This window comes from Bos mutus, chromosome 1, assembly GCF_027580195.1.
Source record: "Bos mutus isolate GX-2022 chromosome 1, NWIPB_WYAK_1.1, whole genome shotgun sequence".
In the NCBI taxonomy this organism is placed as follows: domain Eukaryota; kingdom Metazoa; phylum Chordata; class Mammalia; order Artiodactyla; family Bovidae; genus Bos; species Bos mutus.
Window position 1 is genome coordinate 56,427,172 of NC_091617.1, and position 21,877 is coordinate 56,449,048.

A 21,877-nucleotide genomic window follows, 5' to 3' on the forward strand; every position below is an offset into this window, starting at 1 on the left:
ATAACCAGTGGCTCTACTCTATCAACAGGCAATTTCTTACAGACGTGCCATCCACATCTTCCAGTAATGAAGACAAAAACAGAAAAATGGAAAGATTTTTGGAAGATGCAGGGGAAAAAACATACAAAAAGTCTAACAGCACTATTCAGTTGAGGAAAGAGGATGATTTTGAAATTATTTTAAGAAGTTCTTCAAACTGCTAGTTTCTCTAGGCCTTGACATAACAATATTCAACTCATTAAGGAACAAGAAAGCTTCAAGGAACTCAGGTCCTGAATCTGTTTTTGAATCATTTAAGGAAACAGATGGCAGTGTCCTTTCCTGAGCAGAGGAAAAACGAACTGAAAGAGGTACTTTTTCCTGTGCAGATTATTTAGCATTCTGACTACTGCAGTGAATCTCAACTGAAAGCAATACTTTTGCCTTCATGGTATATTTGGCAGTGCATAGTGGCAAGTAGCACAGTACTATAAAATGTGGTACACTCCAAAGGCATTTTTTCCTAATTTGTTCTCCAGCTTCTTTTCACATAAAAATCTTCTGGTACAAAACTATACCTTGTGTTGCTTTATTTTTTAAATCAAGGCTGTTATAAAAGATTGCAAAAGAGTTTAAAAGAAATTAAACACATGCCATTCTATTCTCCTCTTACCTGTATTATGATAAGTATCTACCCATCCCCCATCGCCATCATCTTCTTCAATGATAGCTTCCAATTCATCTGAATATTCCATCTGTTTACACCGCTTATAGCATGGAACTATAAAGAAATGCCAAGGGCAGTTACTAGGATATATTCTGCTTTCTGTAAATCCATTTTTAAAAGAGAGTTTATTCCACAAAATATATTCCTACCATCAAAATATTAAGTGAATATTATATTTTATTTCTAATAAGAGTATTTAAGAGTTACACTCAATCAACAGACATATAATTATTTGATGACACTTATCTTTCCCTAAATAGCTTTGTGAGAAGACAAGTAGAAAGGCTCTACTGAGAGTGTTCAAAGTATGCTCTACCTTTATGATCTGTGATCAGCAAACCTGAAGTCAGAGATGACATTGTTCAACCTCAGGCTAATGAATAACATATCATTTTAGTACTTTACTCTCAGAACATGGAGGCACTACTTGTCATACTCAGAGGTGGTAGAGGTGACCTCTGGTTTACAACGTTAAAGTAACTTTCAATATGAGCTTCATAATTTGTATTTAAGCTCCAGCTATTAATAATGGATAAACCAGTGTAAAGTTCACTAATCTGCTAAATTTTACTCTCTCACACAAATTGGTGCCAAGTTCTTCATATAGCATATGCTTCGATCAACAGGTATTATTCACATAAGCCTAAAACTGAAAAATTATAAGGTAAAAACATTGCAGTGTGGGGTCACCAAAGTGCTATTAATCTCTTGATTTTTTTTAAAAACAAGCAAGATAGACATGACCAATCCCATCAAAAACTATATTGATATAAACTGACCAATCCCATCAAAAACTATATTGATATAAACTATATTGATACAAAAGTGATGTTTTGTACATATTTTGCCTTTCCTATAATGAGTAGAACACAAATCAATGCATTGTTATATGTCATTAGACTGTGAATGTAACAACCTTTTGATGTTTTCAAATTAGCTTCAAAATAACCTCATTAATTTCATAAATACTTGTTTCAGAAACACGTTTGTGCCTACAGGTAATCTTTCAATGATACAATGGATAATAAAACCTCTAGCTTTGAGATTTTAGATATCAAAAGTAGTATCAATTATACCTTCCATGAAAAACTTAGGTTTAAAAAAGACTGATAATTAAGTAGCTGAAAAGATTATAATTATGAAGTCCACTTAAAAGGTCCCACAAGGGTGTCTTTTCACCTTGCTTATAGTTTCCTTTGTTGTGCAGAAGCTTTTAATTAGGTCCCATTTATTTATTTTTGCTTTTATTTCCAATATTCTGAGAGGTGGGTCATAGAGGATCCTGTTGTGATTTATGTCAGAGAGTGTTTTGCCTATGTTCTCCTCTAGGAGTTTTATAGTTTCTGAAGGTCTTATGTTTAGATCTTTAATCCATTTTGAGTTTATTTTTGTGTATGGTGAAAAGACAGCCTTCAGAATGGGAGAAAATAACAGCAAATGAAGCAACTGACAAACAACTAATCTCAAAAATACAAGTAACTCCTGTAGCTCAATTCCAGAAAAATAAACGACCCAATCAAAAAATGGGCCGAAGAACTAAATAGACATTTCTCCAAAGAAGACATACAGATGGCTAACAAACATATGAAAAGATGCTCAACATCACTCATTATCAGAGAAATGCAAATCAAAACCACAATGAGGCACCATCTCACGCCGGTCAGAATGGAAGCTATCCAAAAGTCTACAAGCAATAAATGCTGCAGAGGGTGTGGAGAAAAGGGAGCCCTCTTACACTGTTGGTGGGAATGCAAACTAGTACAGCCACTATGGAGAACAGTGTGGAGATTCCTTAAAAAACTGGAAACAGAATTGCCTTATGACCCAGCAATCCCACTGCTGGGCATACACACTGAGAAAACCAGAAGGGAAAGAGACACGTGTACCCCAATGTTCATCCCAGCACTGTTTATAATAGCCAGGACATGGACGCAACCTAGATGTCCATCAGCAGACGAATGGATAAGAAAGCTGTGGTACATATACACAATGGAGTACTACTCAGCCATTAAAAAGAATTCATTTGAATCAGTTCTAATGAGGTGGATGAAACTGGAGCCTATTATACAGAGTGAAGTAAGCCAGAAAGAAAAACACCAATACAGTATACTAACACATATATATGGAAGTTAGAAAGATGGTAACGATAACCCTGTATGCGAGACAGCAAAAGAGACACAGATGTACAGAACAGTCTTTTGGACTCTGTGGGAGAGGGAGAGGGTGGGATGATTTGGGGGAATGGCATGGAAACATGTATAATATCATATAAGAAATGAATCGCCAGTCCAGGTTCGATGCATGATACAGGATGCTCGGGGCTGATGCACTGGGATGACCCAAAGGGATGGGATGGGAAGGGAGGTGGGTAACACATGTACACCCGTGGCAGATTCATGTCAGTGTATGGCAAAACAAATACAATATTGTAAAGTAATTAACCTCCAATTAAAATAAATACATTAAAAAAAAAAAAAAGGTCCAACAAGGGGACTTCCTTGGCAGTCCTGCTGATATGACTCTGCACTTCCACTGGAGGCAGCATGGATTCAATCTCTGGCCAGGGAACTAAGATCCTGTATGCCATTACAGTCAGTGCAGCAAAAAAAAAAAAAAAAAAAAAGCCCAATAAGAAGTCCAATTTTGCTTAGAGCCATTCCCATCATCAATCTACACTTTTTGGCAAAAAGAAATAACAAAATGGAGATAAAATCAAGCATGGAAAAAAATAGTCTACCATAGAAAATCCATAGGAAAAAAAAACTTTACCATAGGGAAAGGCTACCCACTCCAGTATTCTGGCCTGGAGAATTCCATGGACTGTCCATGAGGTCACAAAGAGTCGGACATGACTGAATGACTTTCACTTTCATATAACATTCAGAATGTCATTAAATTTCCAACTTTCTGTCGGAGAGAAGCTAGAAGTACAACTTTAAGCACAAATTACAATCAGTAAGCAAGAGGAACAAGATGGCAGAGTAGCAGGTGGACATGGAATACATCTCTCTCCATGGATACATCAGGAATACACCTTCGGACACAGAAGTGCTTTTCTTCCAAGGAGCAAAGGCCTTTTAATTTCATGGCTGCAGTCATCATCTGCAATGATTTTGGAGCCATTTAGGCTGTCACAAATCAGCTGTTTCCCTCTTAGCCTTAAATGTTTCTCCTGTGACTCAGACACCCCAATGTGCAAATCAGACCTCTGCTTCAGTTCCCCCACTCACTGAGGGCAAAGGATGAGATGGTTGGATGGCATCACTGACTCAATGGACATGAGTGAGTAAACTTCGGGAGTTGGTGATGGATAGGGAGGCCTGGTGTGTTGCAGTCCATTGGTCACAAACAGTTGACATGACTGAGCAACTGAACTGACTGACTATAATGGAATGAGAATCAGACAATCCTTGCCCCAGCCATACATACCCTACATGGCACAGTGGCTGGGAACTGGAGTTTAGGGATCGTGGAGCAATCCCAGGGTGAGGGCTGCTGTTGACTGCGGAGAGATGGACTGAGGGGATGTGAAGGAGGAGTCTGTGGTGGGAAATGCCGATGGAGGAGAGCCGGGCAGCCAAGGAAGCAAGGCAATACGGCTGAGTCATGTGTAGGGGGTAGAGCCATAATCATAATCTCTCTCCCCTGACATGCCAGCATCAGCCCCTGAACAACAGAAAGGCTGGCCCATCAAATGTCTGATGCACTGAATTAGAGAGTAGGACCCCACCCACGGTGCCCCTTTAAGTGCCTGATGCGCCGATCTACAGAGTAGGATCCCAGGCAGGGGGCCCCTCTATGTGCCTGATGCACCAAACAACAGAGAAGGACCCCACACAAGGGAGCCCTGTAAGTGCCTATCTGGGCAGAGCTACTACAGACAAAGACTGGCCAAATAGGCCTTCTGATCACCAGCTACAAAAGGCTCAAAAAAACTGATAGGGCCATAACTCCTGCGGCAGAGGTAGTCCGTGTCCTTGCACACTTGGCGCCGCGAGGGTACCCGCAAGCCAAGCAGCTGCGCTACCTTCATGCTGAACTCTCACTGGGGTAGAGCTGCCACAGGCAAAAAAAAGTCGTGTCTATGCACACAGGGTCTCTTAGGTTATGTCGAACTCTCTGCGACCCTGTGGGCTGTGGCCTGCCAGCCTTCTCTGTCAGGGACGGGGGTTCTCCAGGCAAGAATACTGGAGCATATTGGCCTATGCTGCTGCTGCTGCTGCTAAGTCGCTTCAGCCGTGTCTGACTCTGTGCAACCCCAAAGACGACAGTCCACCAGGCTCCTCTGTCCCTGGGATTCTCCAGGCAAGAACACTAGAGTGGGTTGCCATTTCCTTCTCCAATATTGGCCAATACTAGTTGCCAAACCCTTCTAGAGCACTGTATTTCCTGCTGCCTGAGCCCCCAACTCCTCTGAGTACCTGGTGCTGCCAGAACCCCTGCGACTCAAGCAGCTGCACCACCTCCACACCTGCCCCTCACAGGGGCAGCCCTCCAGGGCAGCCTCAGGAGCAAACCCCAGTGGACAACCCATATCCAGAGGTGGAAATAAAACCATAATTGAAACCCAGGGGCAGTGTCACTAAGGAAAAAGACCCAAACCCTCCTACCAGCTGTACAAGCTGCAGATTAAATCCACACAACCAACTAGGCAGATTTTGAGTCTGTGGAATATAAAAAAGGTCATTGAGAGCTCCCACAAAAGAAAACGCACGAGTTCTGATAGCTGTGGACTTTGGAGGCAAGAACACATACAAGGACCAGATTAGAATCTGAGCTGCCCTCACAGCAGGTCCAGAGATCAGCACAGTGTTAAAGGGCATCCTAGGGAGGTGAGGTGAACTGCGACTCCCAGTGAGGGAAAGTACTCTGACAGCAGTGACTCAAGAAAAACATTTATTCTTATGTTTTGACTTGTTCTGTAGATTCTTCTGGATTTTTTCCCCCCTCCCTCTGTTGTAGTTGTCAATTTTATTGGTACTATGAAATCTAACTAAGCTTTTGAGCCTTTTTTCCCCCTTAAGTCACATTTTTTATTGCTGTTATAAACCTCTGCCTCTATATTGGGCTTTTGCAGTTAGGTGAGTTCTTTTTTAGTTTTAATTTTTTAAACCTATTATTATTTTTCTACATTTATTCCTCCGTTTGCTTTTCCTACTGTTCTTTTCCCCTTGCAGTTAACCTTTAATATATATAAATCTTCTTTATCTATGTCTATTTAACTTTGCATATCTATTTTTTCTTTCTTTTCCTTCTTTATTTTAGTCTCAACATATTTGTTAGTTTTATTTACATTGCTTTCTACCCTAATTGGCACCTTGCTTTAGTTTTGTTTTCCAGTTTGTGCTTTATAAAGTTTTGTTCTGATAGATATAATTTTTGGTTCCCTTTGTTCACCAGGTCAATCTACTGTACTTTATTTTTGTTGGACTGTTTTGAATTTGCTTATGGGTGTATATATACATGTGTATATCCAGTAACACTTTTAATAGTCATTATAAACCTCTGCCTCTACATCGGGCCTTTGAAGTTTTGTGGAGTTTTCCTTTTCTTTCTTTTCTCTTTCTTCTTCTGTATTTTTTCTTTTCTCTATTTCATAATTATAATTTTCTTAAATCTGTTATACTTTCTACTTTTCTTCCTTTGTTTGCCTTTCCTACTGTTCTTTTCCCCTTGCAGTTAATCTTCAATGTATATAAATCGTCTTCATCTACCTCTATTTAACATTGCATAGCTACTCTTTCTTTCCTGTCTTTCTTTCCTCTCAACGTATTTGTTACTATTATTTTCATTGCTTTATTCCCAACTGGCACCTTGTTTTAGTTTTGTTTTCCAGTTTGTGCTTTAGTTAGTGTTGTTCTTAACTGGTAAATATAACCTTTGATTTCCCATCTTCGCTGGGTCAATCTATTGTACTTCATTTTGTTGGACTGTTTTGACTTTGCTCATGGGTATATATGTATATGAGTATATACCATTATTTTAAGTATTATTTGCCTGATTTTATAACTGCCATTTGTCTGAGGTTCATCTTTGGTTTCTCATTTGGGATATTTGTTCTAATCTTACTTAATGCCATAACAAACCACTTGTGGAATCTTCGTTCCTGACCAGAGATCAAATCCTGAGCCTTTGGAGTGGGAGCACTGACTCCAAGACCCTAGATTACCAGAGAACTAACCCTAGGGACTATCAAATAGTGAGAACTCCCATAAAGGAAATCACCTGAATACAAGACCCAGCATCACCCAACCACCAGTAGTACCCTGTGCAGGACGCCTCATCTAAACAAACAGAACAAAAATACAGTCATCAGCAGACAGGATTATCACTTCACTCAGCCTTGCACATCAGAGGAATAACAAACAAATAAACAAACATTCAGCACAAATCTCACCCTATAAGAAGCTTATACAAACCACTAGACCAACCTTAGAGGGCAGAAACCAAAAGGAAGAAAGAATTCAACCTTGAAGCATGGGAAAGAGAGACCTCAAACACAGTAAGTTAAAAAAAAAAAAAAAAGAAAGAAACAGCAGAGAAATGCTACACAAATGAAGGAACAAACCAGAAACACAGAAGTCCAAATAAATGAAGAGAAAATAGGCAAACTACCTGGAAAAGAATTCAGAATGATGATAGTAAGATGACCAAAAACCTTGGAAACAAAATGGAAAAAACTCAAGAATCAACTAACAAAGACATAGAATTAAAGAAGAAACATACAGAGACAAACAACACAATTACTGAAATTGAAAATTCTCTAGAAGGAATCAATGGCAGAATATCTGAAGCAGAATGAATCAGTGAGCTGGAAATAACTTTTGAAGGGCAAAATAAAATAGAAAGAATGAAAAGAACTGAAGACAGTCTCAGAGACCTCTGGGACCATATCACATGTACAAGCATTCAAATTACAGGGGTCCCAGAAGAAGAGAAAAAGAAAGGGTATGAGAAAATTTTTGAAGAAATTATAGTTGAAAATTTTCCCAATATGGAAAAGGAAATAATCAAGTCCAAGAGGTACAAAGAATCCCATACAGGATAAACCCAAGGAGAAACATGCCAAGACACACACTAATCAAACTAACAAAGACTAGACACAAAGAAAGAATATTAAAAGCAGCAAGGGAGAAGCAACAAGTAACATACAAGGGAAACCCCATACGTTTAACAGCTGATCTTTCAGCAGGAACTGCAGGCCAGAAGGAATGGCAGGATATATTTAAAGTAATGAGAGGGGAACATCTACAACCAAGATTACTGTACCTGGCAAGGACCTCATTCAAAATTGATGGAGAAATAAAAAGCTTTTCAGACAAGCAAAAGTTAAGAGAATTCAGTACCAACAAACCAGCTTTACAACATGTTCAACGGATTTATATAGTCAAGGACCATAAGAGAAGAAAAAAGATCTACAAGATCAACCCCAAACAATTAAGAAAATGGCAATAGGAACATATATATCAATAATTACTTTAAATGTAAATGATTAAATGCTCCAACCAAAAGACACAGACTGGCAGAATGGATAAAAAAACAAGACCCATATACAGGCTGTCTACAAGAAACCCACTTCAGATCTAAGGACACATATAGACTGAAAGTGAGAGAATGGAAAAATACATTCCATGCAAATGGGAAGTAAAAGAAAGCTGGAGTAGCAATCCTCATATCAGACAAAATAGACATTAAAATAAAGCGATAAGGAAGGACACTAGATAATGATCAAGGGATCAGTCCAAGGGGAAGACAAAACAATTATAAAAATCTATGCACCCAACATAGGAACACCTCAATATGTAAGACAAACACTAACAAACATAAAAGGAGAAATTGACAGTAACACAATAATAGTAGGAGACTTTAACACCCCACTCACACCAATGGACAGATCATTAAAACAGAAAATTAATAAGGAAACACAAGTCTTAAATGATACATTAGATGAGATGGACCTCATTGATATCTTCAGGACATTCCATCCAAATGCAGAAGAATACACCTTCCTCTCAAGTGCACATGGAACATTCTCCAGGACAGACCATTATCTTGGGTCACAAATCAAACCTCAGTAAATTTAAGAAAATTGAAATCATATCAAGCATCTTCTCCAACCACAATGCTATGAGACTAGATTTCAATTACAAGAAAAAAAGTGTAAGAAACACAAACACATGGAGATTAAACAACACATTTCTAAATAACCAACATGTTCCTGAAGAAATTAAAAGGGAAACCAAAATATTTCTAGAAACAAATGACAATGAAAACACAACTCAAAACCTAGGGAATGCAGCAAAAGCAGTTCTAAGAGGGAAGTTTATAGCAATACAATCCTACCTCAAGAAACACAAAAAACCAAACCGACAACCTAACTTTACACCTAGAACAACTGAAAACAGTAAAACAACTGAAAACAGAAGAACAAAAAACCCCCAAAATTAGTAGAAGGAAAGAAATCATAAAGATCCCAGCAGAAATAAATGACAAAGAAATGAAAGAAATAACAGTAAAGATTAATAAAATTAAAAGCTGGTTCTTTGAGAAGATAAAATTGACAAACCTTTAGCCAGATTCATCCACAACAAAAGAGAGAAGAATCAAATCAACAAAATTAGAAATGAAAAAGGAGAAGTTACAACAGACAATGAAGAAATACAAAGGACTATGAGAGACTATTACGAAAAACTATATGGCAATAAAATGGATAGCCTGGAAGAAATGGACAGGTTCTTAGAAAAGTTCAATCTTCCAAGAGTGAACCAGGAAGAAATAGAAATTATGAACCCAACTGCAAGCACTGAAATTGAAGCCGTGATCAAAAATCTCACAAAAAACAAAAGCCCAGGACCAGATGGCTTCACAGGAGAATTCTATCAAACATTCAGAGATGAGCTAATGCCTATTCTTCTAAAACTCTTTCAAAAAATTGCAGAGGAAGGAACACTTCCAAACTCACTCTACAGGGCCACCATCATCCTGATACCAAAACCAGGCAAAGACAACACGAAAAGAGAAAACTACAGGCCAATATCACTGATGAACAGAGATGCAAAAATCCTCAACAAAATTTTAGCAAACAATTCAGCAACACACCAAAAAAGCTCATACACCATGATCAAGTTGGGTTTATTCCAGGAATGCAAGGATTCTTCAATACACGCAAATAACTCAATGTGATACACCACATTAACAAATTTAAAGATAAAAACCATATGATCATCTCAATAGATGCAGAAAAAGCCTTTGACACAAAATTCAGCACCCATTTATGATTAAAACTCTTCAAAAAACGGGCACAGAAGGAATCTACCTCAACACAGTAAAGGCCATATATGATAAGCCTACAGCAAACATTATGCTCAATGGTGAAAAACTGAAAGCTTTCCCCGTAAGATCAGGAACAAGGTAAGTGTCCACTTTCGTCACTACTATTCAACATGGTTCTGGAATTCCTAACTAACGCAGTCAGAGAAGGAAAAGAAATAAAAGGAATCCTGATCAGAAAAGAAGTAAAGCTGTCACTGTTTGCAGATGACATGATACTATACATAGAAAACCCTAAAGACAGTATCAGAAAATTACTAGAGCTAATCAGTGAATTTAACCAAGTTGCAGGATACAAAATCAATACACAGAAATCACTTGCATTTCTATATACTAACATGAAAAATCAGAAAGAGAAATTAAAGAGTCAATCCATTTACCACCGCAACAAAAAGAATTAAATATTTAGGAATAAACTTACCTAAGGAGACAAAAAAAAATGTACACAGAAAATTACAAGATGCTGATGAAAAGAACCCAATCAAAAAGCGGGAAAAAGACCTAAACAGACGTTTCTCCAAAGAAGACATACAGGTGACTAACAAACACATGAAAAGATGCTCAACATCACTCATTATTATAGAAATGCAAATCAAAACCACAATGAGATATCTCCTCACACCAGTCAGAATGGCCATCATCAGAAAGTCTACAAACAATAAATGCTGGAGAGGGTGTGGAGAAAAGGGAATGTTCTTGCACTGTTGGTGAGAATGTAAACTGATACAGCCACTATGGAAGACAGTATGGAAATTCCTTAAAAAACTAGGAATAAAACCACCATATGACCCCACAATCCCACTCCTAGGCATATACCGAGGAAACCAGGGTTGAAAAAGCCACATGTATCCCACTGTTCACTGCAGCACTATTTACAATAGCTATAACATGGAAGCAAGCCCATCAACAGATGAATGGATAAAGTTGCGGTACATATACACAATGGAATATTACTCAGCCATAAAAGGAATGCATTTGAGTCAGTTCTGATGAGGTGGATGACCCTAGAAACTATTATACAGAGTGTAGTGAGTCAGAAAGAGAAAGATAAATATCATATTACAACACACATATACGGAATCTAGAAAAATGGTTCTGAAGAATTAATTTACAGAGCAGCAATGGAGAAACAGACATAGAGAATAGATTTATGCACATGGGGAGAGGGGAGGAGAGGGTGAGATGTATGGAAAGAGTAACATGGAAACTTACATTACCATATGTAAAATAGACAGCCAATGGTAATCTGCTGTATGGCTCAGGAACTCAAACAGGGGCTCTGTATAAACCTAGAGGGGTGGGATGGGGAGGGAGATTCAAAAGGGAAGGGATATATGTATACCTATGGCTGATTCATGTGGTTGTTTAACAGAAAACAACAAAATTCTGTAAAGCAATTATCCTTCAATAAAAAAGTAAAAAAAAAAAAAAAAGTTTAGTAAGTACTAAGTTGTTTTTTTTAATTATATATGCAACATAATTCTTACCATTTTTGGTGACCAAAAATTGTTTGCCTGATGGTAGGTAAGCCTTCACTTTCAATTCTTCCCCTGTAGCCCTTTAAAAACCAAAATACAAAAAATATTTTAAAAGGCAAAAACAGAAAATATCACGTTAATCTCAACACCACACAACCCACACCCCTGAGAAAACTATTTTAGGATTGCTTTGGGAAGGATCCAAAAAGTGATGTATCTTGGGGCAATGAAGAGCATAGCAATAATATAAATGAAATGTATTTAAGTGAAATGTATTAAGAGACTGCAGACAGACCAAGAGAATTTAGATTAAATTAAAAAAAGGATAATACGGAACTATATTAAGCAACTATTATGTCTTCCTTGAAACAAAAATAATCTGAACCAGATTTTAAAGTAGGGCTGATCATAAGACCAAGAGGAGGCAGAAAAATAGCTGTATGATGTTGCATAACAAAGTAGGTAGTTGACAAAATTCACATTCATACTCCTGTATTAAAACTGGAACTCAGAGATAAGATGCTTTGAATCACCAGATGATAATGCTGAGAATAATAATGACAGAAATAAACAATAAAACCTTTTACTGAGTGCTTCCCGGTAGCTTAGTTGATAAAGAATCTGTCTTTTGAAGTGCAAAAGACCCAGGTTTGATCCCTGGGTTGGGAAGATCCCCTGGAGAAGGAAATGGCAACCCACTCCACTATCCTTGCCTGGAAAATCCCATGGACAGAGGAGCCTGGTGGGCTGCAGTTCATGGGGTTGCAAATAGTCCGGCAGGACTGAGCGACTAACACTTTCACTTTATTTCTATTAAGTACAGGATCTAGAACTCCAAAATGCATTATTTTCATATAATCCCCAGAAATCTAAGAAGTGAATAATATTAATAGCCCCAGTTTATACGTTAAACAAAAGCTTAAAGAAGTCACCTTGCCCGTAGTCATAAAACCAGAAGGTATAAAGAAGCAAGGATCAAGTTACTCTGGGGCTCCTGCTCTTGAATAGTGCACCCTCTGTGGGTCAGAGCCAGGCATAACATCTCTGATTTGGGGGGCTACTCTGGAATATCTCACTAAGAAATTTCTTCAAAGATTATTCTGAGTTGACTCTTACTAGAACTGGTCGGAGCTGAGGTGGCATGTGGTATCTGTCACAAATATAAATTATTTGGAGTTCTGTAGCCTTAAGCTTCCATCTAAACTTCAAATCATAGATTTGAGCACAATATAAACCTAGTAAATGCCCCCCAAAAATCTGTCAGGCTTCTAGGATTTTTTAGACCATTCCCAAGCGTCAAACTCAACAATGAAACGGTAATGCCTGAAGTTCTGAGGGAAGATGATATAATACAGTCATGATGGCACCTGTAAACATGAACATATAGCACAGAAATGGTCGGCTTCTAGCACAGATTTAAAATAAATTGTTCCTCTAGCCCCAACAGTTCAGTCAAAAGCATAAACACTGGACTGTGATATAACTGAGTTCTAAGTTACAATAAAATTATTTCAACCATAATTCATGAAGTGGGAACTATAAATACTATCTGCTAAACAATGATTCTGTCCATGGATATCAACCCTTAAAATAATACTATAAATTATATAATTAGACAACGAAGGACTACAACAATCAAATCTGAATAAAGAAAATGTATATCTATCACATATGTATTGAAGAAAATCCTTTAGTTCTTTTCCTGCAAAATGACTTATTATTTTAAATGTTATACACCTATTTGACTTGAAATATATATTGATATACTGTAGATCAGAATGTAACTAAATACAGTTTTAACAATTTAGAAGGTGGGGAAAAGTCTAAATCTGAGAGCTTCTATGATATGAACACAATTTAAAATATGGAACAGAAATATACACAGGAAAGACAAGACATAAAAGTAAATGAACCTGACATTTCAGTCTTTCTTGGTACACAGGAAACAATGTTCGAGAAGTAGAACTATTTTGGATGTGTTAAAATATAAAAATTAAAGGTAATAGAACAGGCCACAGATGAAATAGAGTTCCAACTGTGATTTTAAATAGTTTACTTAAGCTCTTTAGAGAGCATTATCAATTAGAACCTTGTTAATCCTAAAATCCCTGCTCCCCAATCAAAACTCTACCTTTCAACTACAACTGAAAAAGTGTCACTGGGAAAAAAAAGATGTAACAAGTTGAACCACTCATATCCAAATAAGATAATAATTCCAAACAGTTCTAGCCTAAATAAAATAGTGTGCCAGTATTGAGATCACTTCTTCAGCTACTGCCAGGTGGCTTTATCATAAGTACTCAAAGTAATGAAACTAAATTTATTATTATTCAGATATTTTAAAGATACATTATGAGAACTGCTAAGTTGCTTAAATTATTTATAATTAAAAGAAAAGTTAATGAGAAAAACAAAAATTAGAAAAGTCTGTTACAGATAGATTTCCAATCAAAACTTTATTTGGTATCATGAATCTCTCAACTTTTGAGCTAAAATTCCTAAAATTGGGGAGAAACTTTTGAACTTCAAAGAAGTTCTTATGGTAAAGAAACATGAGATTCTGAAAAATTCTGTATCTATTAATGTCATAAAAATTCAATATTTTAATTTGAAAAATAATCAAAATTATTAAATTTTTGAAAATATTTTTTAAAGACCTACCACAAGAACTGACCTAAACACTGTTAAAGAAAGGGAATACTGGCAAAGGAAGGCACTGATCTCAAAGATGTCCATCTCTTGTGTTAGCACAGCAAAACAAAACAGGTGTAATGTTCAATTTTTCTTTAGTTATTTCACTTTGAGTAATACTGGGGCACTATTTAAAAGAACAATCTACAAGAGGAAAATTAAACTGGTTATTCTAATTTTCATGCACCAATCTATTTGTAAACTGCCATACTCATGAAGTCATACCTTTTATGAACTTTTTTCCTCAATCAAGAGTACTTACCATTGCCATGTTGGACAGTGGTGGACTAAGTGATCTCCAGCTGCCACAAACTAGTCAAGATTTAGAAGAAATATGAAAAAAAGGAAAAAAGAAAAACTGAACATCACTGAAAGTAAGGTGGCAGAATACCAAAGGGATCATCTTGTGCAATCTTGTTACAAAATAGTCAATTAAAATGTAAACAGCACCAACGTGCTCTACAGCCTGAAGATTTATTTTTGAATATGTATTAAAACTACAAATTTTAATACCCAAAAAAGTCCAAATTAATCTTGGTAGAGAAAATATTGAGTGCTACTAATTTTTTATTCAATTTTAATCACTGGATGAGATAATGCCAAAAGCATACAGCATCATGAAATAAATAAAAGTAATACAACAGTATTTTAAAACACCAAAACCACTTTATGGGTGAATAAAATGAAGAGAGATTCTTGCTAACAGTTGAAAACTCAATGAAGATCTTTGAAAAAATTACCAAATAAACACAGTTCTATTATGAAAGAATAGTTTATTACCTCATAGTGTACAGTTTTTCTTCCTCATTTTTAAAAAAAATTTAAGTAACATAATTTTGAAAGCTTTTTCACACTGTTAAAGCAATCACTAATAAAAGAGAGAAATGTACTGCCAACCAATGGGAAAAAGTTTGAAGCTTTTGAATTGAATTGGAAAACAACATGACAATTATGAAATTGAATCCTAACAAATCTTGGACTTTTTGGTCAGGCTGAATATTGTACAAGTTTTTGTTTTTCTTCAAAAATGAAAAACAGACTCAGGAAGAAATAGTTTAACCTTCTGAAAATTTCCATTATACGTGAGCATGGACTGATCTTAATTGCAAGACAGAAATTCTGCTTATTCTTAAAAGCAGAAAATGAGTCTGTTAAGCATAACTGCAGTGTCCTGACTCAAGCAATACACACACTTTCCCAATTCTATTTCACAACAACAGTTCTAACTTAAAATCATGTAGTGTTCATATGTTTATTACATAGCAAAAAAATTACATTATCTTTAATCTTCTATTGCCTTTCTGAGAAAAGTATATATCTATATATGTGATATCCTATTTCAATTTGAGAGTAAAACTTAAGAATTCTGTAACTTCTAAGAAGATAGATTAACAAGATTTAACAACATACTCTCAACAGCAACTTTACAAAATGTTTCTACTCTTTTATTTAAAGAATTTATTGACTATTTAAAGTGATTAGGTAAAGACAAAAACCCAAAGGAAAGCAATACTCTCTTCCCCAAGTTTTATGCATTTTGGGTCACTGCAACCAGATGCTACATAACAACTCTGTGGTTATCAGGAATTAATTCATCACTAACACAAAAGTATTAACAAAATGCAAGCAAAACAAAGAATTAAAAATTTTAAAATTCTTTAATAGTATTGCTTCGAGGTCACAAGACTCTAGTATTTATTCCCTAGCACCTCTGGTGACATCTATTGAAAAAATAACAAAAACACTGTAAGATAAGGAAAACTATAGAAGAACATAGCACCACAATGATATTTAGCATATGGTACTCTTGCTCTCGTTAGTGGTGGCCATTATTTTTATTACACGCTTCCTATGTTCAAATGAAAGATTCAAATTTCTAAATTCTCAGTACTGCTTACTCTTAGTGATTAAACACTGGATAACTCTAACAAGATGGAATTAACGTGAACATTCTGATAAGCAGCTTTATTCTTCAAGCTATCCTTTATTACTAGTACTCTACTTACTCAAGCCATATATATGTTGTACAATAAAGTATTTTTAGTCCAAAAAGTACCATATTAATGCTTATCCCTTGTTTTAAACACAATACTTCCACATCTCTCAATGAAAACAAAAAGACAGCTAAATGCTGACAGCCAGAAGCCCAAAAACAGTAAAAGGAAACAACTCAACAGATCAAATCAGTATAGTATTTCCATCAAACCAGTCAATCCTAAACGAAATCAATCCTGAATATTCACTGGAAGGACTGATGCTGAAACTCCAATACTCTGGCCACCTGAGCAAAGAGCTGACTCATTGAAAAAGACCCCGATGTTGGGGAAGACTGAGGGGAGGAAGAGAAGCGGGTGGCAGAGAATGAGATGGTTAGGTAACATCATTGACTCAATGGACATGAGTTTGAGCAAACTCTAGGAGACAGTAAAGGACAGGGAAGCCTGGAATGCCGGAGTTTATGGAGTCACAAAGAGCTGGACACGACTTAGCAAATGAACAACAACAAAGCATTTTATGTCTTCTGATCTTCCTTCTTCTTCCTCTAGGCTCATTCTAAACTAAATCCTATAATTGTGCTCTATTCTCAATCCAGGATTATGTGGTTGGTACCCAACTGAGCTAGTTTTTGCTGCGCATTTTTTTAAAAAGGGGAAAATTTATAACTCACTTCATGATACAATTAAGTGCAATGTAGGATTAGTAGCTGTTTTAAAATGCCTTAATCCTATTCAATAACCACAGGCTTGCATCTCTAACTCCAGCTATCCATTCATCAATGTCACTTTCACATAGAGGAGATAAAGCCAAAAATAAGAAAAACAGCATACAATCATCTCTGCTCTTTATTTCAGATACCGAGTTTTAAGACTCATGTCTAAATTATACCTGGCAAGAACATCATTACTATCCTTAAGCTCAAAACTCAGTTTTACTTGGCATTCAAGGTATTAAACTTATGATATCTAAGGCAGACAGGTCCTTTAGAGAATGTCAAGACAAAACTCCTCATCTTGAAATGAGGAAACATGAGGCCTGTGCCTAGATAGCTTGATTTGTCCAAGTCAGAATAGGAGGGATAAAATGGGTCCAGAAGGCAGGCCTTCCAGGTTTTGTCAGTACCACCATGTGTTTTCACTAAAAATAAAGACAATTTTAGATGTAACTGTCGGTTCAGCACACCATTCTTTGAACTTAAAAGGATTTGGGACTGAAGAGATTGCATCACAATTGAAAACTGAAAAATCAGTTAATTCTTTGACTTCAGGTCTTGAAATTTACAACATGATCATGTAACATAGCTCATTTCAAAATGTTTCTTTCAAAACAGTGAGTTAACTTCCATTGCCAATGACTGGTACTTTTAACGAGAGCTAAAGGTGAAGCTTAAATTATTTGCCATTCATCAACAATAAAAAATAAATGTGATGTAACTCTAACTACTCATAAAACTGGAGTCCAAAAGGATTTTTAGACCAGAATTTATTTCTCTGAAGACAACAAAATAAATTATCTAAAGAAAAAGAAAACTTTTATTATATAGGCTTCATGAACATGCAAAATGATTCCTCAAAACATAATTTTATGTTAAAAGGTCAATAAAACACAATTGGTCTATAAAAGAGCCATGAGTTTCAGTATTAAGCAGATACTATTGTTTGGCTAGTAGAAAAAGTGAAAGAATGGTGAAAAAAATCAGTGTTAAGTATGTAGCAATAAAATATGTAAGCTGAATACTGATAGAAAACTTAATATCCAAGAATCAAGCCAAAGTTTTCAAATGGAAAGCCGTGAATACTCATGTTTGGGGTAGAAAGAATCAAGACACAACAAATAACAGAGTCCAATGCACAGCTCAATATAATACAAATATGATTGAAGGATAAATGACTACAGGAGTCTTTTCCATTTCTTCTCCCACCCTCATTTTTAAATAAAGAGGAACTATAGAAAAGTATGAGAAATGACAAACTGGGAGGGAAGTTACACTTTCTTTTATGGGAAGTAGAAATCCTTACAAGATTGCTAATACAGTCAACAGGATCTAATTTTACTCAAATCAAGATTAAATTTCAAGATGTTTTCTTATAAAGCAAAAAAGTCACCCAGTTTTCTGTAACTGTAGAATGTAACAGCTTTATAATATCTTCAATACTCACCTCTTCTGGGGTGATAACTCCTGTTTCCTTAAACTTTGATTCCTAAAGAGAGTAAAAAGAATAACAGTATTACACTGTCTCACTTTCAATTGAACAAACATTTGTGGGCAACTATTTGCCTGGCACCCATCTAGGTAATGGAATGACAAAAAAAGAATCTGTCACTGGTACCTGACCTCAGGATTATGTAGCAGAGGAAACAGACATGAAAATAATTAAAATACAGTGTGATCAATGCTACACTAGAGCAAAGCTCTTTGGAAAAACATTCAAAGGTTTATACAAACACTAAATCTCAAAATAATTTTGTAAAATGACCAAATATCATTATTTTACAAGTAAAAATATCTTAAGATGTTTAGACATCTTACAATTCAGCCAATGTCTCACTGAAATTGAGTAATATTAGAAACCAAATCTAGAAGTCCTAAACCATTTAATACTTTCCCATTATTTTCATCTCCATCAATATAGTATACATTATACTCTCCCTAAAGCAAGGATGTTACTTATCAAATTTTTCTAAAGTTTAAGTTTTACATAAGATTTTATGGTAGAAATCTACAAAAACAAAGATCCATTTATGAACATTACTGATTCAAAAAATATCAAATAATATATACTAGGTACTATTTGTGTAATAGGGACATACAGTGAATAAAATAGACCAAATGCATCCTTGTCTTCATAAGAAGTTTAAACTCTAGTGCAGGGAGAAAAGCCAAATGGTGATCAATACCAGGAAGAAAAATAAGGCAGACAGGATACTAGTGGAGGTGGAAAGAGAGAGATGGTTATTTCAAATAGGATGGTGAGGGAACAAAGACTTCACTGCTGGGTGACTAGACAGTAGAGACCTTAAGAAAAAGAAACAGCCAAATGTTGAAGAGCATTTCAGAGCAAATGCAAAACCCAAGGCAAGAGAGTTCTTTTTTTTTTTTTTTTGAGAGCTCTTGATAGATAATATAGAGGTTAGGCTGGTTTTTAAGCAAAAGTGAGCAGGAGTGAGATAGGACCCTTTATCAAACCAGTATGGGCTTCCCTGGCAGCTCAGTGTTAAAAGAATCTGCCTGCCAATGCAGGAGACTCCAGTTCAACCCCTAGGTCAGCAAGATTGCCTGTAGTAGAAAATGGCAACCCACTCCAGTATTCTTGCCTGAGAAATCCCACAGACAGAAGAGCCTGGTAGGCTACAGGCCATGGGGTCACAAAACCGTTAGAACCAACTCTGCGACTAAACACCACCCACAAAACAAGTATAGGCTTGAAGATCCCTGTAGAGACTTTGGCTTTCACTATACATATGTCTTTCAAACCACGATTTTTCTTAACTTTTACTTCCTAAGAAGAAATCATTCTATCTTTCCCAGAAATTTAGTTTTTTCTCCTTGCCTTCCCATGTCTAGTAGGAAACTATCAATACAAGAATTAGTTTTGTAAACAGGGAAGTTTGCACAGGGAAGAACAAGAAGAGGGTCATTAATTCTTTTTTCCTTATTACTAGAACTACATACTAAGAAGCTAAGACATTTTTTCAGTTTGGTGAACAAGTAGAACGCTTCCTAAAAACATAATCTTTTGTTGTAAGTTCAGTAAAATACAACTGGTCAATACAATAGCAGTTTCATGTTTAAGAGGTCTTTTACTCTTGCTCCTCTCTCCCTGAAACTAAAAAGTTTTAATAAGCATGTATTATTTAAATACTGTATGCCTAGTTAGACATGTTTCTGAAGAGATGGCATAATATGCATAAGAATCACTTGATTTAAATGTCAAAATCATTTTCAATTTCAATAGACTGAATAATCTTAATTAGGATGGGTTTCACACTAAACAAATATATAGGCATAGCAAGTGTTGGAGTTCTCATTTATAAATTTTTTTTAAACTTGGCCCAAAAAGGTATAATTTTAAACAATTCTTAGAAATAAGTATTTAAAAACACAGGATTAACATTTCCCATTGTCCTGAAAAGGCAGTAAAGTAAAATTTTAAAATACCAGAGTAACTTCCTGAATAAAGAGGAACCATTTCCAAGGGTATTTCATCCCCACACTAAGAAATGTAAAATCTTAATTTAAAACTTACAGAAAAAAACACTTAAGCAAGAAATTCTTATTCATTTATTTTTCATCATTGCTCGCTTTTTAGAAAGGAAAAATAGTTACAATAACAAAAAAATTACCCTGAAAGAGTTATAAAAGAAAAACTCGAATGCACTTCGAGAAATTCATCTTTGAAAATAAGAAATCAGCCACCGGTTTAATAGATATGTCACAATTATTACTTTTAAAATGCTGTTATTGCCAATGTAAAATAAAATTATGTATTTAGAATGGTCAGGTTGCTCAAGTCCAAGATGAACTAGTTGCAGCTATTTCAAAACCTGAAAAAGGGGGCCTTTGCCTGTAAACTGGGATCAATGGTAGTGAAAAAAAATGTTGCAAATTTCACCTTGTTCTTTTGAAATCTAACAAAGCTGCGACCTCATTCACAACGATTTCAAACTCCTAATTATGAGACTTACTATGAAATTTGAAAGGAAAAAAGTGACATGTCATTTTAGTATCAAACACTGATTTAAGATAAGCAAATAATCCTTTTAAAAGTTCAAAAGATTTCCGATGTTAAGATTTAACGTTCTCAAACCCACCTAGCTGCGGACCACCTTCCAACCCAAGGTACCTCGAGGAGCTGAGTTCCGACGGGAGTAGACAAGAGTACAGACTCACGGAGCGTTGCTCCGAGAACAGAATAAGACCGCGGTAGGGGGCTGCCCCTTTCCCGCGTACCACCCTCACCAGCTGGCTACACCGCTACCCGCCGGACACCACAGTGACACCCCGGCGCCAGGTCCTCGGTCCCTGCAGAGCCAAGCGTGTGCCTGCCAGCCCCTCGCACGGCCGGCTTACCTTGAGGACCGGGGTCAGGTACTCAGCCACTTCCAGTGCCTTTCCCTTCACCGTGTTAATCACATTCTGCATCCTGGGGCCGGAGGGGCGGCCGGCCCCGCGAAGGAGTGGAAAGGGCAGCCGGGGCAGGGAACGAGAGTCAGAAAATGTCCCCGCTGCGGCCGATTCGCCTCAGCACCCGGCCGGCGGCACCCGAGGGGACGGGTCGCGACGGGACGGACGGGACGAGGGGGAGGGGCGGCCAGCGCGGCGCGCGAGGGCAGGGCGCGCGCTCCTCTCGCCCCAGGCAGCGCGCCACAGGCCCGGCCTAGCTATCACCTGGCCGCGAGGGAGGGCGACGGGGCCGAGTTAGCGGGGAGAAGCGAGCGCACGCGCACCCCTCGCCCTCTGGGGAGCTGTCTTCTCCACCAAGCTTCACTCGCGCCCCTTCCGGCTTCCCCTTCTTCCTCTCACTCTCTCGCCGTAGCTCCGCCGCCACCTGGGCCTCACGTGACACAGGACTCTTCCCGACACGTGACGCGAGAAAGGCCGCGCTGGGGCGGGATCGGGTCGCTTCTCCCCTCCCTCCGGAAGCGTAACACTGGGCGCGCCTGCGCAATGGGC

General features: G+C 37.1%; 1 protein-coding gene across 1 annotated transcript in view; it reads right to left on the reverse strand.

Annotated features, from left to right (window-relative positions):
* The window catches only part of ATG3 (autophagy related 3), a 34,708-nt gene extending 12,987 nt beyond the window's left edge, over window positions 1-21,721 (reverse strand). The window contains exons 1-5 of the mRNA XM_005903366.2: window positions 21,275-21,721; window positions 18,363-18,404; window positions 14,468-14,517; window positions 11,524-11,594; window positions 653-760 (exon numbers count right to left, since the gene is read on the reverse strand). Of these exons, the coding sequence (XP_005903428.1) occupies window positions 653-760; window positions 11,524-11,594; window positions 14,468-14,517; window positions 18,363-18,404; window positions 21,275-21,346 (343 nt within the window). The 5' untranslated portion in view covers window positions 21,347-21,721. The remainder of the gene's footprint in view (window positions 1-652; window positions 761-11,523; window positions 11,595-14,467; window positions 14,518-18,362; window positions 18,405-21,274) is intronic.
* Window positions 21,722-21,877: the final 156 nt, after the last annotated feature.